The 18835-nt window shown below is 34.2% G+C and overlaps 1 protein-coding gene across 2 annotated transcripts in view; it reads right to left on the bottom strand.

Annotated features, from left to right (window-relative positions):
- LOC108914723 (probable G-protein coupled receptor 158) overlaps nt 1-18835 on the bottom strand; it is an 81575-nt gene that overhangs the window by 28541 nt on the left and 34199 nt on the right. For both annotated transcript variants that reach the window (XM_018720590.1, XM_018720591.1), the window contains exons 3-5: nt 17837-17979; nt 3931-4093; nt 3063-3131 (exon numbers count right to left, since the gene is read on the bottom strand). In XM_018720590.1, coding sequence (XP_018576106.1) covers nt 3063-3131; nt 3931-4093; nt 17837-17979 — 375 coding nt within the window. The remainder of the gene's footprint in view (nt 1-3062; nt 3132-3930; nt 4094-17836; nt 17980-18835) is intronic.

Raw genomic sequence — 18835 nt, 5'->3', positions numbered from 1 at the left:
TGAATAATGTTATAACAGTAACAAAAAATAAAAATCTGTCGGATATTGACAATACAATCTACAAAAAATGTTGAAAATGATTGCCTTCAGCTTCAATACAAGCATCTACTCTTGTTCTCATAGAATTGCGTATGCGTTCAAATATTCCTGGTGAATTTTTTATCGTTTCACACCCTGCTACAATGCGGTTTCGCAAATCATTGATATCTTCAACTGGCCTTGAGTAGATCAAAGATTTCAGATATCCCCATATGCAAAAATCCAAAGGATTAAGGTCAGGGGAGCGGGCTGGCCAATTTACATATCCTCCTCGACCTATCCATCGATTGGCATACACCTCATCCAAGTGACGTCTTGCACGTATACTAAAGTGGGCTGGTGCACCGTCGTGCATAAACCATAAACGTTGCCTAATTTGAATGGGAACTTCTTCAAGAATAATAGGTAATTCTTCGAGAAGATGACAATATGAGTCACCATCTAATCGTCGTGGAAGAAAATAGGGACCAATTAAATGATCGTCGATAATTCCGAGCCACACATTTAATGAAAATTGATACTGATGATTTCCTTCAAAAAAGTCATGAGGATTTTCCTCAGCCCAAATATGATTGTTACGAAAATTTCTAATACAGTCTCTTGAGAAATTCGCCTCGTCAGTAAATAAAATATTTCTTAAGAACTGCGGCGCTTGGCCGATCATATTAATAAGCCATTGACAAAAAACCACACGTGGTAAAAAATCTCGAATCAGTAACGACTGCACCCGTTGGAGATGATAGGGATATAACTGTTGTTCTTTTAAAATTCTAAAAACTACCGAATGGCTTACATTTAGGACACGAGCTATTTTCCTGGTACTAGTTTCTGGGGATTCCTCAATTAAATTAAGTACGGCTTCATCGACAGCTTCAGTTCTAACTTCTCGGCTACGGCCACAGTCATGACTTCTCTTTTCAAATTTTCCAAGTTCCCGCAAGCGTTGGTGAATATTTGTGAACGTAGTATGGTGGGGTAATCTACGCTCTGGGTACTGTTCAGCATAAAGTCTTTGCGCTTCCAATGCATTACCGTTAGCATACCCATATGTAAAATGCATATCTGCCATTTCTAAATTCGAATAGTTAACCATATTTTCGGTTTATTAACTAATATTTTCTACACAAAATCATGAAACTTGTGAAATAGTAAGAAACAGTAACAATAAATGACATTGACATTTGTTTCTACGGATTCCATTGTAAAGAACAGGCCACTAGATCTTTCGGCAAAATACACTCGCGTTAAACAGCTCATCTTTTTAAAAATACATTACAATACATTTTTTTTTTTTTGTCATAAATCCTTAACTTTTCGAAGAAACTTGAAGAGATCAAAAAGTTAGTAAATGAATGGGGTTTTTTAGACATATTTTTTAAAAGGAAAAAATTTTATCGAAAAAAAAATTATAAGAAAAAATGTCATAGGGGTTGATTATTTCAACCCCTTACAAAAATAGTTCAGGGTTGAAAAAATTTCAAAAAGTGTAGTTTTATTGACAGATAATGTTCACCAAGTTTGGTTTCTTTAGCTTGATATACATGGAAGATAAGTTATTTAGATACACCCTGTATATCACGAAAAAGTAAATAAAAGTTTATATTCTTCTAGACCATCGCCAACTACGATTAGCATTTAAAAAATGTATATTTTTTTCATAACTAAATATCACCAATCTCTGGGAAATTCTGGCACTCCTTAAATAGATTTATGCCAAACAAATGACTGTCAAGGACTTTCCTGGAAATATTCTACAATTTTGTATTACATGGAAACTTGTAGATTTTAGATTTATGGTAACATTGTATTTAAATATAAAAATTGTTCTTTGCTCTCCTTCTTCCCTCCCGTTTTTATAAAAAAATAGTTATAGATAGTCTTCGATATTTAAGTTCTATTAAACGACCTCCCACATAACGAATAAACAATTTACAATTTTATATAAACCCTCAGATAACTCAGATTTCTTCGACTTTATCCCATAACACCACTTCCGAATTCTTTTAAGGCGGAAATCGCTCCTTATTTACTTAAGACAGTCCAAACACAAACTTCCAAAGAAACTCAATAAGCCGAATCGAGTAAGCGGGGAGTCTTAATACGGAATCCTTACAAGACACTCCGAACTTCAAACGGAGCCATATCGTGGTACCTTTGTCGGGGCAAAACAAGCAAAAGCGTGAGGCCCTTTCATCGCCGTTATAGGGCACGACGACGTAGTAATAAACTCCGGCAACTCGAAACTACTCACAACGATCCCTGGGTAAGTAGTTCTTGTGGTAATTAGGGCCTAATTACACCTATAAGAACTTAATTAGGGTTAATTATGGTCTCGCGGACAAAAATTTCATTTAAATAAGTATAAGACGTCCCTAAGAAGGGTCGTAGCATATGTGTAGAGGTGTAGATGCGTGTATATGTGCATGCATGTATATCTGTATGTCTGTCTATATGCGTTAGGTCTATATTTGTATGACTACAAAACCATTTGTCTATATGTGTATGTGTATATGTATATCTATGGGTATTTGATCTGTCTATTATGTATAAATATCTATCTGTATTAGACTATATGCATATGAGTCCCAAATTCCTTAGTGACGAAAGACAAGGGAAGAAAACAAATTATAATATTTGTACTATCTATACATTATCTGATATAACTATCTTACATACAATGAATTAACCACATATTTTATGTATCTGTGCAAATTACTTTTAAAAATACCCACAAGGAATTTTCTGCATATTTTTTTTCTAAAATATTTTTGAATGCTCGCAATTTGCAATTACCTAATCGGATATATTTATACATCTGTGAAATGGATTTATCATGCTAATACTTTGATATCAAGGGAATTATTGTATTTAACGGTGTTTGGAAATAACTAAATATAGATTCCTGATTGAGATTTAGGATTTAGTAGATTTAATCAGTGATGATTATTAAATAGTAAGTTTGTAACATACAACACAGTTATTAAGTCGGTTTAAAAATAATCTAATTATAAAAATCTACTTACTGTGGAGTATAATATGAAAATTCCTAAAAGTATTGTTTCCAATATGGTCCACATACCAGACGCTATAGCCTGAAAAAATATACTATAGTTAGAACACTGCCTCGATTAAAATATGGGGTGTATTTAAACGCGATTCAGTGTTTTAGGGGTGAAAGTATATGTTCTCTAGAACATTAAAGACACATAACACTATCTATATGTTTTACATTTTTCTTATTCCGGCCACTTCACCATTTGAATCAATTCAAAATAACATACAACAAAATTAATCCGCAAATGATACGCACGGAATGAAAACAATTATACAACGTTATAAAGCACGTCTTTCGTCGACTAATAGTTTTGTAGTCATGTGCTTGGTTATTCTTCATTTTAGTTTTCAATGTATCGGTTTATAACAAAGTGTCTGCAATACAAGAGGTAATTCGCGAATTTCTGAGTAAAAACTTAGGTTTTATTGGAATCGAAATAGAATTTGTATGGTACAGTGTTGTGTTCTATTAAGTAAAAATTATTATTATTAACTTTAGGAGCTCAAGATTTAATTTCTAGCTACATTCGAGAAAAGAAGTAATAACTTTAATACGATTATAATACCACCGAGTCAGATGCTATCTGCGCATAAAACCGACTTTGTTTGATTAATTTTTTCTTCGAATTTGGCAGTGAGGTCGTCATTAAGCTATTTTTAGAAAAATAATGAAGACATTATTAGGCACCGTCCAAATCAAATATTGTTTGCTACATCAGATAATTCTAGTCTGCCTTGTCGACTTCGTCGTTTATGGATTGAATAAGAAATTGTATTTTATTTTGTTCGTAATTAAATTGATATATTTGTATAGGGTAATTGTGCTTCTGCATTTACTTTAGTTTTACGCTGTTTAAAAACAATTAGCCCTAAGATAACGGTGACACCCATGCAGGACAGTTGTATGCAGAGGATGGCTGTTTTCAGGTAAACGTCTTTCTCCACCGTACAAAGGCCGTTCTGCTCACAAATCTGGCATCCTGCGGGACAAGGCTGGCACCTGCAACAATGAGAAACGTTTGTAGACGGGACACGGTTCAAGAATCAGGCATATAATGTTTTAGAACAGTGTTAGTTTGTCTTATTCAAAAAACTTTTTAGTAAACACACAATCCCTAAACTACAAAACAATTGTTAAAATAGCTATTTACGTATACAGCGTGTTAGAGCTTTAACTGCATTACTTCATTATAACATAGATAAAGTATATGTCTATATTTGTATGTCTATATGCGTTATATCTCTAATATATGTCTATATTTCTAAATATATTGCTAACTTACATAATTTAACTATTTACAAAAAAGATCTATCATGTGGTTAAATGCTTATGTGGCTAAATGTTTGGAGATTTTAAGAATTTTTTACTGGGAAATGGTAAGACTAACATACTTCGTATTTTTTATGTTAGCTGTTCATATAACTTTGTCCAAAGCATTTCTATAGAATGACATTTTGGCGCAATATTAGTTCCCTTCCAATAAACTTTGTCTTTAGTTTCTAAAGTGGTACGTGAGTTCCACAGAGGACAAAGGACTCGCAACCTTCGAGGTCTCTTATTACCCTTACAGTCGTCGATCGCGCCGAATTGTGACAGGGCCTGGGGCTAAGTTTGTAATTTGCAAAGGGCTGTCGCAAATGAAAGCTCTAAATTTGGATGTGAGTGGGTTGGTTCGTCGGAAATATATCAGTATACAGGGTGGATAATAAATGAGGTACATAATTCTTTAGACCGCTCTAATAAAAAAAGAAGTTTATATGAGTTTGTGTCTTAAAAGATCGGGCTTGCGATTTAACGAAATAAAAATAAAAGTAGCGGAAGGCTTTATTTCATTAAAAAAACAGGAGCTTTTGTTGCCTGAAATATTGATTATCGTACTATATTATATACACCTCCCTAAATTTTACCCATATTGCCAACCCTATAGCTGTATCCATAACGGTTTCACGACAATGCATCTCCAATATTCAGTACATTCAGTTAACAATGGCTCCAGGGGTAGGATATTAATTTCGTATAAAGTTCCCTAGAATCGATAAAGTGTAGGATTACGGGCAACAAAGATAGGAATCTGCATACAGATAACGGGTTCTTGTTGAGCTCGGGAACAGTCACTTATAAATGGATTCTACCAATCCTCTAGGGCATTTAATCGTTTAGGAAATGGTGCAAATGATAGAACTTAATCAGTATGTGTAGACAATGTATAATCGAAAGGCTTACGACTGATCAGTAGAAACAAAGTTCTTGATAGCAGTAGATAATAATTTAATAAAAGAGATAAAATATGTTTTTGAAGGGTAGAACTGTCCTTCTGCAAATATAAACATTAAACTTTTATTGGATTTCTGGTAACATATATAAAATGTGAAAGAATATATGGAAATATATTTAACTCTTTCGACAAATTTTTAATGGATTCGCTTATATAATCAGATTAATGAGCATTTAGCTTTTATTACACTCTCACTTCCAAACAAATTACACATACTGCTTCCACGAATTTTATTTAAAATCCGTATCCAAATCGCTGGAGAATCCAAACTCGCAAAAGCTGATTAATGAATTAATAACATTACGCCGTGTTTGGCGAGTAAATAAAAGTTATCAGTTTATTAAAAAGTATCAGGATAATGGGATGTCAGTGATAAGATAATTGTGTTTGTAATTATGTACGATGGAACTGTTGAAGCTCCATCAGAATCTCATTATTTCAAAACGTTATATATCTATTACGGATAGTTTAGTTGTATTGCTGCATGAGATTAGTATTTGGTGTTGGTGAGTTGTCCAAACACCTCATACTTTCTGGATCGGTGAATGGTTGAGTATACAAAACAAGAAAAGTACACAAAATGTTTGTTGGACGTAATTGAATGAATGGTAAACAATAACAGATTAATAATTGTGATATTTGCCCAAGTAAGCAACATCTAGGAATCAGCGAGGGGGAAACCGCTGCTAAAATACTCACTTTCATAATTACTCAAGTATGAATCAAATAATTAGGACAGACCTGGTTAAGGAAAGAGAGATAACGCATACGTTATAAATAATAGTTGTGATATTACTAAAGTATTAGTCAATTATTATTCAAGTTGGTGGTTTCTTTCTCTCTTGGTAAACAGATCAAAATTAATGCAAAAATCAAATAATATACTGTTGTGGTGACCAAAACATTTAAAAAATTTACAAATAGAATACAATGGAAAATTTGTAGATATTATTTTCCCCTACCCACTGTTACTACACTAAAAAATTCAAATTTCACTCAATTTTACTCAATAATGTATCAATTTCTGTCCACATCCCATTGAGTGAAATTTTCTCTCTTATTAGTATGAGTACAACTGAGTGAAACTATTGTATCAGAAATGTGTGAGTTTTATTCAAATATGAGTTACTACTAACTATCAATTGAGCGACTTTTGGCTCTATTCTGAGTATATAAAACCAATTTAGAGTTGACTCTTTCTCTAATATGATTTAAATTTATCTATTATTGAGTCATGCTTTATTATTCTAATCAACTTTCCTTAATAACATATTTCTGCACTGTTAAAAACCAATGCAGTTTATTCTTGAAACATTTTTATATTTACCGATTTTCTGAGCACCCTGTACATGCCAGGTGAAAGTTCTACATGCCAACCGCATTTTAAAGACAAACACAAATTTTATTCTGTAATAAGTACGAAATATTTTACGTGGTTGTCAGTTATTTTCTGAAAATAATTTCATATAAACGTTTGATCGAAACATGCTTCGTTTCCGACATATAGACACAGACTGTTGAAATTAAAATTTTTAAAAATTTTTGTTAACAACTGGAAAAAGTTAAAAATATGAAGGTAAAATTTGAGAAACCGTTTGGAAGAATAAATGTAAATTTTTTGGGGCGATCCCAGTACTTCTTCTTGCACCATTGGCTTTCATTCGAAAATGCCACAATGTTCGTAAATAAAAAAAGGCCATCTTTTTCCTGTTTGCATATTTTGTAAAAAATTCGACATTAATTCTGAATGAAATAGATCTGTTCAATGATTTTCGGAGGATGTACCGTTTTTCACGATAAAAAAATGTATTTCCGGGGAAGAATTCCGGGGAAAAGTCCGGGGGAAAAGTCCGGGGAAAAGTGCAGGTGAAAATTCCGGGAAATCCGGGGAAGGAGTCTGGGGAAAAAGTCCGGGGAGAATACCAGGAAAAAAGTCCGGGAAAAAAGTCATGAGGAAAACTTCGGGGAGAAGGTTAGGGGAAAAACGCCACGAAAAAAGTCCGGGGAAAAAGTCCAGAGAAAAAACTACTTAACTTAACCATACTTGCTTCACCGAAAGTATGGTTAACTTAAAAATTAAAAAAAAATTGATTATGTTTTTAATTATATTCAGATGAATGGCAGAAGGGGCAGTTGCCGAACTTGTGGTCTACCAAAACTTTATAAAAATAATATGTAGAAACTAGAGGACAAAAAATTCCATTAAAAATGTGTAGATAAATTAATTCTATGTATAAAACTACACTTATGTCATTAAGAATTTTTTATTTTAACTCAAATTGAATTAAATTCGATTCGCTAATCACTATAAAAGTAGATAAAAAGGACATTGTTATAGGCAAGTTGACACCACCAAGCGTTGATATACCTTTCATGAGTAGCCAAATTTCTCCAAAGATTATTGAAATATAATGCAAATTAAAAGCGTTCACATAGTAGTCATAAGGTGGTCTAGTCACTTTAAATTTCTTTTCGACATGTTGCACTTCTTGGATTTTAATGAAACTTGGCATGCTGTTGGGCCAGACATAGACAATTATTACATATTTTTTTCAAAGTGGTAATTCAATTAGATCTGATAGAAATCGATTTACAAAATGTTTATTTGCCTTTTTTAATATTTTGTTTAGGCTTGGCCCATAGACACTGATATAAAATGTGTACCACAACACTGCCATTTAGATTTATTTTCTTAGCTTTGAAATTAACTAAGATATATCACTTTGAAAAAAGTCGTCTATTGACACTTTTTTCAAATAGCTGCTAAATGAACTAAGATATAGAGCAAATATCTACTGGATCAACTAGTATTAGCGCCCTCTACAATATAACATAGATTACGATATAGGTTCCTATTGGGGGTAGTTTCGCCATGGAAGTACTGCCAGACCCTTTAGATTTTCAAAAAATGTGGGTAAGTGCCTATTATCAACTGTCATTTTATGAGATGTTTCAGTTGTTCAGGAGTTTATAAAAGAAGAAATCAAATATATACGCTTATATTTCAGAGTTATGTAACAAAGCAAATATATACCAACATAAATATAAATGCAACGTATGAGATTCATATATCCAGCGGTTTTTTCCGGTCCGCGTAGTATCCGTTTTAATCTACCCACGGGAGACTTCCAAGATGCCTCCCCGAGGTCCTTTTAACGTTATTGATGCTCATATTAGACATTCTTTTGTGTGTGCGAGGCCTTGCCAGGGAATCATTTACGTTTTCGTCGAAAAGACATTTTTGGAGTGCTCGTCGCGTTTTAATGGTTCACGGGTCCATTTTGTAGGAAAAATAGGCGGGAAAGGTTGTGCAGGAATTCTCGGGCCACGCATTAAGCCCGGTTTGGTCAAGATATCCATCGATACGGCTGGCAAGGGGTCTCTTTTGTCGCTAACCGTTTGAAATTGCATCCGTTCCTGTCTTTTGTGTTTGTACGTGTTGGATAAGTCGAGAAGATAATAAAAATAGTAGATTACTATTACAACAGCCCATCTAGAAAAAAAAATGTTGTTTTTTTTTTGAAGAAATTCGAAATAAAAATACTGAAAAATATTTATAAAACATTTTGTCTAGAAATATTTTGACAGAATACATATTTACAAATTTTTTCCATGTTTTTTAAAATTGAGACATGAATTAAAAATACTTTAAAAAGTACTTTTAAACTGGTTATCTAGAAATATTTTGAGTTTAGATATTGAGGATGTCAGTGAATATGAAAATAACATATTTTAACAAAATTTATTTGGATTGGAATCTAAAAGATAGGTACAGACAATATTTTGTTTAAAGCAACAAAGAAGAACAAAATTTTTATTTTTCAATGAGTAAATAACAAAAAGAAGAAACAACATTTAATTTCTGTATAACTAAAAGGCAAAGTTTAAATTGTTTTTTAATAAAATTTCATCATAAGTAAAGTGAAAACCAACCTCAGAAAAAAAAACCTCGTCATAAGTTCTTATGAGTAAATATAAGAAAAAAAAACTTCAGATGTCTAATGCTTCCATTTCCATAGTAAAATGCTCTGAATCTTATCAAGTAGAACAGTTTGATGATTTCTAAGGGTTGTTTTTTTGAAATATAAAATAGTATAAAGTTTAACTTTTTTGAATTTTTCTGTTTCTTTCCAATTTTTCTAGGGAAAAATATGGTTTATTTTCGATGTCCCATTCTTTAAAAAATTTTGGACTTCTAAATAAAACTCATGAAAAAATTAAAACAAAAACTCAGTTCTTTGTTAAATTACCATCTTATTAGTACACTGGTTTGAAACATTTTGCTTTATTCTATCCTATTCTTAATAAGAAAGTTAAACAACAAATTTATTATAAAAAAACAAAAATGTTATTTTACAGTAAAATAAAAATTGACAATTTTATCTAATAATATCTAATTCTATTACAAAAACAATAATTCATTAATAGAAAAGCAATAACATTAAAATCATAAATTAGCTCTTTGTTATTTGACTTATTTTGTTAAGATATTATCAAGCTTCTTCAAGTTACAGAAGGAAATATTAAAAAAATTAAAAATTATTTAAAAAAAACTAATTTTTGCCGTTTTTTTACTCCAATACTTTTTCTGTCATTTTTTCCTTGGTAATTAAACTAAAATAATTTTTTCCTATTTCACTTATTTCAAGACTTCTAAGAAAGTTGAGTATAAAGATAATGTCTTCAAAAAATTTTTTCAGAGAACAATACTGTCAAATTTTCGATAAAAGAATAGCAGGCCATGGATTCTAATTTGGTTATCCTAGTAAGATGACTAATTGTAAGTACATCTAAGTGGGTGCTACATACAAAAAAATATAACTTTTATGGCAGATGTTTGTGAAATATTCACTAAACCCAGTCATTTACATTTTTTCCTATAATGAAAATTATTTACAGAATCACTTTTTTGACATTTTCATACGCTGAACTAAGAACAAGTTAATCTTCTTCTCTTGAAATCTCTGATTTTTTTTTTAATTTACTTTTTTTATTATCCTTTGTCGGCTGCAAATATTGATATTTTTTAATCACTGTTTTTCAAAAGAAAGTTCCCCTCCTGCATTGATGTGGCGCATCTTCGCTTCTAAGCATTGAATACAATCTTATAATCTGAGTTTCCGTGAGTTATAAGTTTTAAGCCTACGTTTTGTCGTATTTTTCGGAACATGTTATTTTCCCGAACAAATTAAATTTACTATTGACTATAAATCAGTTGATGTCCACAGATTTCTTAGCTTCACGTTTCACAAAAATGTAGGTTCAGATCTCCTACATATTGTCATAATATAATGTAACTCGTTAATGACTTTTTTTACAAACAGGTTTTAAGGTGATGAGAAATTGTGATATTTAACAAGACAGCCATGTTAAACTGCGGAAAATTTTTAAATTTTTTAGATGCATATTTTCTTTGAATCTTTGTATGCAAAATAGAAAAATAATTGCTTATATAAATTCTAAACCCATATTTTAATTTTTCGGAACTTAACCCAGTGCTCCCTCTGTGTCATATTTTTTTGAATTTTTTTTTGAATTTAGATTTTGAGATATTGTTGAAAGTTGTTCATTTTAACATAGGTTTATATGGCGAAGATGGACGGTGCGGCTCTTTTTTTGCCCATAACAGAAAAAAAAAATGTAGAAATTGTGAAACAAAACTTTTCCATAGATAGTACACAGTATTATCTTATTTTTGATGTAAAACTAATGTAAGTTTTGAACATGGTACAGCTGTATTAATTAGAAACAGAAACCAGTAATTGCATTTCTGTCTGACTTTAGGATTAATGTGGCAACGTCGCAATCAGCTGACAGCAGGAGGGAATACATTTGAAAGACTTGATAAAAACGAAATTGATTTCAAACATATACATTTTTCTTAAATTCCGTGCACATTGTTATCAACAATAAATTATCCACAACAGATGATTTTTTGTAATGTTTTTAAAAAACTAGATTAATTAAAAAAGACTAGGAAGCTGTGATATATTTATTGGAATAAAAAATGCAGTTGATAAATCCTTTTAATATATTTAATGGTTTATAAAAACATCGTAATCATTACCCAGCAATATTTAGGGTTACATACAATTTTCTTTACTTGATTAATGTAATTAGTAATACTTGAGATAAAAGCATTTGTACGGAATAACAACGGAACGTAAATATTTCTCAGCAAATTTTATATCTAAAAAATTAGTTATAGTTGCAAAACTTTTGAAACATTACAAAAATAGAGATTAAAAACACGAACAGTGAGTAATAATGTAATTTCTATCACAGAACCTTCAAAATTGCATCCAACATTTTCTTTGACTTGAACGAGAGATGGGCGTGAGTGTGTGTCATTTCATTTCTTTAGAACTAAATTAACATAATTCTCGTTGTTTTACCAGTTCACATGATTTACGAATTTTAAATAAAGGATAAAAATATTCGCGAGGATAATACAATATATTTGATAAATTGATAAATCCTTTTAATATATTTAATGGTTTATAAAAACATCGTAATCCGTACCCAGGAATATTTAGGGTTACATAAAGTTTTCTGTATACTTGATTAATATAATTACTAATACTTGAGATAAAAGCATTTGTACAGAATAACAAAGGAACATAAATATTTCTCAGCAAACTTTATATCTAAAAAATTAGTTGTAGTTGCAAAGCTTTTTTAACATTACTAAAATAGAGATGAAAAACACGAACAGTGAGTAATAATGTAATTTCTATCACAAAACCTTTAAAATTACATAAAACATTTTCTTTGACTTGGACGAGAGATGGGCGCGAGCGTCATTTCATTTCTTTAGAACTAAATTAACATAATTATTTCCTCGTTGTTTTACCAGTTCACATGATTTACGGATTTTAAATAAAGGATACAAATCTTCGCGAGGATAATACGATATATTTGCTATATATAATAATTATATTTTACATAGTTTACACACAGTACATTTTTTAACGCGTACGCATTTTTGCCCGAATTTGACGCGCAATATCTCCGATGTCCGAGGTCTGTAGGTTCATAGTGTGTACAACTACACTCGATTATTAGCGCTGTTGCCACATCTACATAGTGTTTATGCGTTCAATAAATATAATTAAAAACCACTTAAATATGAAATTTTTATGTTGTTAATTTTCAATATGTAAGTTATGTGCATATCGAGTAGATTTCTTTGCTATATAGATAATGTTTATCGCAAATAATTTCAATAGAATTTAATTTTTTCAAGTTGGTAGCGGGTTTTAGTCCTATACGAAAAGCATAGGATCCCCCTGCGATCCTCACTTCCCTCGGACCCCTCCTTAAATGAGGCCAAAGTAAAAAAAATCGGGTCTAACATTTTTTAACCTATTTTCATTTTGTGATGTAATTAAAAAGAAAACATCTCATTGGAAACCCAAAGGGTTGCCATATCGTAAAATTTATCGTGGGTCGTCTATCTTTCGTACCGGTTCATCCTCTGTACATACTCTGCAAAGTAAATGTAAAAACATTTAAATAAGCACAAGAGAAAAATTCTGCATCGATTTCCTCCAGGAATAACAACTACTTGGAACGACACCGCTCTCCGTCCGTCCAAAGTGGCACAATTCCACGGTTGCAAGTTTCGTACTCCTCGTTTTACGTACGCCAGAGGATCGAGGAACGAAACTCAAACGGAAATTGCATTCTCAAAGGAAAACAAAGCCGTTCGGCTATCGAGTTACAGGTAGCGTCTCCTCATTAAAGCATAATAGACGCCGGGAGCGGGCGTCTTGCAGCGCACCGTGCTCTGCGAACTTAAATGAAATGTTTGTCTTCGATTGAGTCTGCGACGGAAAGAAATAAATGGAGCCCAGTTTTCCGGGAAGAAGGAAACGAGTGCTTGAAAGAAAAGGATCGGAACAACTGTGTTTCTCCGAGATACCGCACGAAAAACTATCCGAAAAGAATGTGGAAATTTATGTACACTTTTTAATAGTTTTTATGCAGAGTCTTTATAAATGATTACAAGTCTCAAAACCAGTCATTTTGTTCGAGACAGTAATTTCATTTCAACAAAAAAAATAATTTTAACAGTAAGTTAATCAATTTAAATATTATTTTATTTACTGTAACTGTAACCTCTTCAACCACTCCACTAAGGTTTAGGGATTTTTAGTTGGCAGTGTCAATCGTGCAATACTGGTTGCCTACGTCGAGTGGACTACAGAAAATGTGTAATTTTACATGAAATCTTTATAAATGTACAAAAACTATAACAAAAACTAATCGTTAGTAGTAAATACGCATGAAGAAATTGTCGTATTGTCAAGAATAAACTAACAAACTAAGAATAAACTAACAAAATTCGCCATACTTTCGAATCCACAACTCGAAGAGGACATGGCAATGTGTGTGGTCGAAGTTAAAATTAGATGTTATATTAGCTTTTAAATAATAATTTCTCATTTCCATACGCAAATTTTCCTACATCGACGATTTGTTTACACTGATACGGATAGAAAACCGTCGTAATCTTGGTTTATTTACGTATTGGAAATACGCTGCGTGTAGGGATTCTCAAACGGTTATTTAATGTCGGCGTTGAAAACTTTATATTAAACACAAATGTTTCGTATAATATTCTCAAAATAAACCCTGTTTTACTACCAAGTTCTCAAATCGGTACTTTCGTGTGGTTTGTTATGATTTGGTGCTAAAATTCAGGTCAAATTCGGGTGAATCGTTTTTACGCATAAAAATAATGACCCGTGTGCATAAGCAAATGTTTTTATTTGGAATTTTTTTAGGAAAATACCAAGTTTCATATGCTCAATGTTTCAAACATTTGTACAGAAATAAGTGTTAAAATTATAACCACTAATTTGACTTCTCAAAGTATCTTCCACAAGAAGTAAAAGGTGGCGAGAGAAAAATACAATTTTCGCCTATGTTTCAAAAAGTTCCCAACACCAGAACCGCAGTAGGCGACACCGCCAGAGGCCGATGCTGTAGATAGAGCAACAGGTGCAAAGTTGAAAAAATCACGCCAATTTCAGATTTAAGAAAATGAAAACTTTTCCAAAAAATGCGAAATTCAAAGTGGGAAACTGCGATACAAAATTACAGTGTCACAAGTTCATCACTACTACAATCCAAGGCTACTACAATCCAAATATGGATAAAATCTAAATTGGTCAATTGTCCAAACTAAGGCGAACTTCGCTACAGGATCTCTGCGGACCCATCAACGAGTAGGATCGAACGTCGACCCTGATAGTTACCTACACCATTACTTTTTTAAACATTTGTAGGTTCTTTAAGTTTAATAGAAATTATCATTCGAAAAATGATTGAAACCAATGTTTTTGAGTAATCTTGAAACAAAAAAACTAAAATTTGTCTTAAATTGTGAAGCCCACTAGCGGCTAAATTAAGCGAATTAGCCTATAAGCAAATGAGTCTAAATATATTTATTCTGAGTCAATAAATCACTGGTCAAACGTTGTACATCTATATTTAAAGCACCCTGTACATCGCACATTTGACAATTACCCTTTTATATACGCGTTTATGTGTTATTCATCCGTATTCGATTTCAAATCGTACCGACATCACTAGCGTCCGGATAAAAATAGAGACAAATAAAAATACGACCGCCCTTTAAAACCGCCGGTACTTACATGAGGCGATGCTATAAAAAATTTACTCCTCCGATCAGATCGATAGGCGCGTGGGGGACTTCGAAGGAAGCCTCTCTTTCGCAACGTTCACCTAGTTATGGGTCAGATGTTTAATAGGGTCGCGAAAACACATTTTCCAGCCCCGTGTCACGCCGAGTGACAAATGAAAACGCGGCAGGAGCAGCGCTTCGATCGAGGCAGCGCGTTCGGTAGCACGATGGACGCGATCCAGCTCCCGTGTCGTTTGTTTCGAAGACTGTCGTGTGTTTAAGTCTTCTACGACGTCTGGGAACCGGGAGAAAGGGACGAAATCATTTTTCGTCTAGCGTTGGAAACAATTTTGACATTTTTGACAAGATTTCTTGTAGAAACAGTCAGTGTTGCAATACAGTCGTTGTTAGGCAAAATGAAAACTGTTTAATGGGGTAAAATTGACTGGTTTTGCCAGTAAATCGATAAATAATTTGAGAATAATCTCAGAATTTGATTTCACAATTAGGCGAGGCAATGAAGCACAAAAGTTCGGAATTTTTTCCACAAAGACATATCGGGATGCGGTTTTTTGCATTCTCTTCCAAAAATTTCTTGTAAAAAATGTGGCTACATTGTGTTTCTGACAAACCGGAAATTGCATTGCTGCAGCCAAAATTGCATTCAAAAAATGCATTTTTTGAGACGCCTTTTATTTTGGAAGATTTCAAAACTTTGTAAATAAGAGTCAGAACTGGCTCAAATCGGGTACTCGGGGGTTTTCGAGGTCGCTGATCATGATTATGATGTTCAAATTGACCTCCCGAACACCTGGAGCTCAGGAACGCCGATGAACGTCATCTCCGTGGGACTCTCCCACAAATCACGCGGGGAAGGAGAGAAACTCGGCGCCCGGGGTTTTTTTTTGGGTCGCTGAATTCAAATATGCCATCGTCGAACACCCCCCGGACACCTGGTGCGCCCGAACCTGGACGTGGGCGTCATCTCCGAGAATTTTCCTGACAAGATTGACAAAAACAACCCGAAAATCATTGTGGGAGCGTTTTTTGGGGCGTTTAATCCAAATTTCACGTCGAAAACGACCCCCTGTAAACCTGGTGCACCGGAATCTGGACGCGGACCGCACATCCGTGGGTTTTCCTCGCACAATCGAAAAAGACGAACCAAAAATCGATATGGGTTTTTTGGGGCGCTAAATCCAAATTTCACGTCGAAAACGATCCCCCGAACACCTAGTGCACCGGAACCTGAGCCTGAACGTCGTCTCCGAGGGTTTTCCAGACACGATCGCTAACGACAAACCGAAAATCGTTATGGGTGTTTTTTGGGGCGCTGAATCCAAATTTCACCCCGAAAACGTACCTCTGGACACCTGGCGCACCGGAACCTCGGCCTGAACGTCATCTCCAACGAATCGAAGAATCCAGCGCCCCATAACGATTTTGGGTTCGTCTTCTTCGATTGTGTGAGGAAAACCCTCGGAGTTGACGTTCAGGCCGAGGTTCCGGTGCACCAGGAGTCCGGAGGTACCTTTTCGGGGTGAAATTTGGATTCAGCGCCCCAAAAAACCCCCATAACGATTTTCGGTTTGTCTTTAGCGATCGTGTCTGAAAAACCCTCGGAGACGACGTTCAGGCCCAGGTTCCGGTGCACTAGGTGTTCGGTGGATCGTTTTCGACGTGAAATTTGGATTAAGCGCCCTAAAAAACCCCATAACGATTTTCGGTTCGTCTTTTTCGATTGTGCGAGGAAAACCCACGGAGATGAGGCGCACCAGGTGTCCGGGGGGTGTTCGACGATGGCATATTTGAATGCAGCGACCCAAAAAACCCCGGGCGCCGAGTTTCTCTCCTTCCCCGCGTGATTTATGGGAGAGTCCCACGGAGATGACGTTCATCGGCGTTCCTAAGCTCCAGGTGTTCGGGGGGTCAATTTGAACATCATAATCGTGATCAGCGACCTCGAAAACCCCCGAGTATCCGATTTGGGCCAGTTCTGACTCTTATTTACAAAGTTATTAAATCTTCCAAAAGCCGTATCAAAAAAATGCATTTTTTGAATGCATTTTTGGCTGCAGCAATGCAATTTCCGCTTTGTCAGAAACACAAAGTAGCCACATTTTTTACAAAAATTTTTTGGAAGAGAATGCAAAAAACCGCATTCCGATCCGTCTTTATGGAAAAATTTTTCCAAAGTTGCAATTTGATCAGATAAACTGGGCTCCAGGCGACTGATGCAAGATTCTAATTTAGAATGAATAAGAGTATTTGGAATTATATATGTCAATATGTTTTGCAAATGATAAGGTCGGATCAAATGTAAATCCAAGGTCTTTCATATACTTAATCAGTTCTACGGAGTATTATGATATCTAGTTTATAAAATCCAATAGGATAGAATTTTTCTTTCTAGTGAACGTAACGACAACACCTTGGAAACATTCAACTTAAATCATCATTTTGCCACCACCGACTAATAACATCAAGTGTTTAAGGTCATTAGACTCCCTGTTACAACAAAATGTTTCCATGGTCATGCAATTTGATCTGATTGCTGTCTCGAATTTTATTTGTTTTCAGTTAAAAAAACTCTCAATCTGCACCCAATTCATTTCATCGACCACGTCAATATTTATTTTGTGATTAACACGTCAAGTTTTTTCAAGCGCAATATAAATATACTCGCAGAAAAGAAAACAAAGTATTGCATTTCCCTGCCTCACAAGGAATGTTTGCCACCACTTCCTCACGTACCTTCCACACGAGAACGCTGGTTGGAAATTTGCCACGCACTTATATGAAAAATGTGACTTACCCCATTGAATCAATACGTCCACTCTCGATATCCTCGCCGGGGATGCCGTCCCAAGATAAGTTGGCATTGGGGTAGAAAAATCCCCTTCGACAAGAACATCGATATTTCCCACTTTGTTCGGTCGGTCCCCCGTGCCTCACACACTGCAATGAAAAGGTGGCACATTAGATACATGGCTTTTTTTTTCTGTATAAAATTGGATGTAGTTGGCGCTAGTTTTATGCCACCGACACTGCCTGACTTTAAGATGCATAAACATTAGTAAATATTATAATTATTAATGAAGAATTTTTTAGATACCGTTTATTTTATTAATAATAATTTTTCTTACTCAAAGCTCACAAATTAATTTTTAGATTTCAACGAAAATGACACGCCTTTCTAAACATCCCCCGCGTGGACGTGCGGATATGAGTTTTAATATCCACGAGCCTCGGTCGAGCCGAATCCACTAAAACGACACTTGGAGTTTGAACTCCCGATAGCCGCTGTAAAATTAAATGGCCACTTCCCATCACAGCGGTTTTATTTTTACAGTTTTATGGACTGACTGCCGGCGCAGGCCGCTTCTGTTATTAATAGGAGATTAATTTCAAAATTGCCTGTGACCTAATTGAAAAACTTCGTCGCCGTTCCACAAATCAGGACGTAGTCGTTATAAGTTATACGAGTTATCTATTGTAGAACTTTTCGCGTGACTAGAATATTTATTCTAGCTTCTACATTGATGGATGTACCGTAAATTAAGAGTATACAGTGTGCAAAACTTATCAACTTCGACGTCACCTGTTACATGTGTGTTGTATAACAATGAAAAAGTAATATTGGCAGTTGGTAAAAGAAAGTGCAAAAACCAGCGCTTAGGTAGGAAATTCTGGAAGGAAGCCTAGGGAGTTGAAGATAGGCAGTTGAAGTGAGAATAGTGTGCAGATAGGTAGCAAGACGATCGGCGGGCAGTGTGTCAAAGTAGTGAAAAGTTAATTGTTTAAAGTGTTATTA

The sequence above is a fragment of the Anoplophora glabripennis genome, unplaced genomic scaffold (assembly GCF_000390285.2).
Source record: "Anoplophora glabripennis isolate ALB-LARVAE unplaced genomic scaffold, Agla_2.0 scaffold746, whole genome shotgun sequence".
NCBI classification, from domain to species: Eukaryota; Metazoa; Arthropoda; class Insecta; order Coleoptera; family Cerambycidae; genus Anoplophora; species Anoplophora glabripennis.
This window is presented reverse-complemented; position numbering and strand designations above follow the sequence as displayed.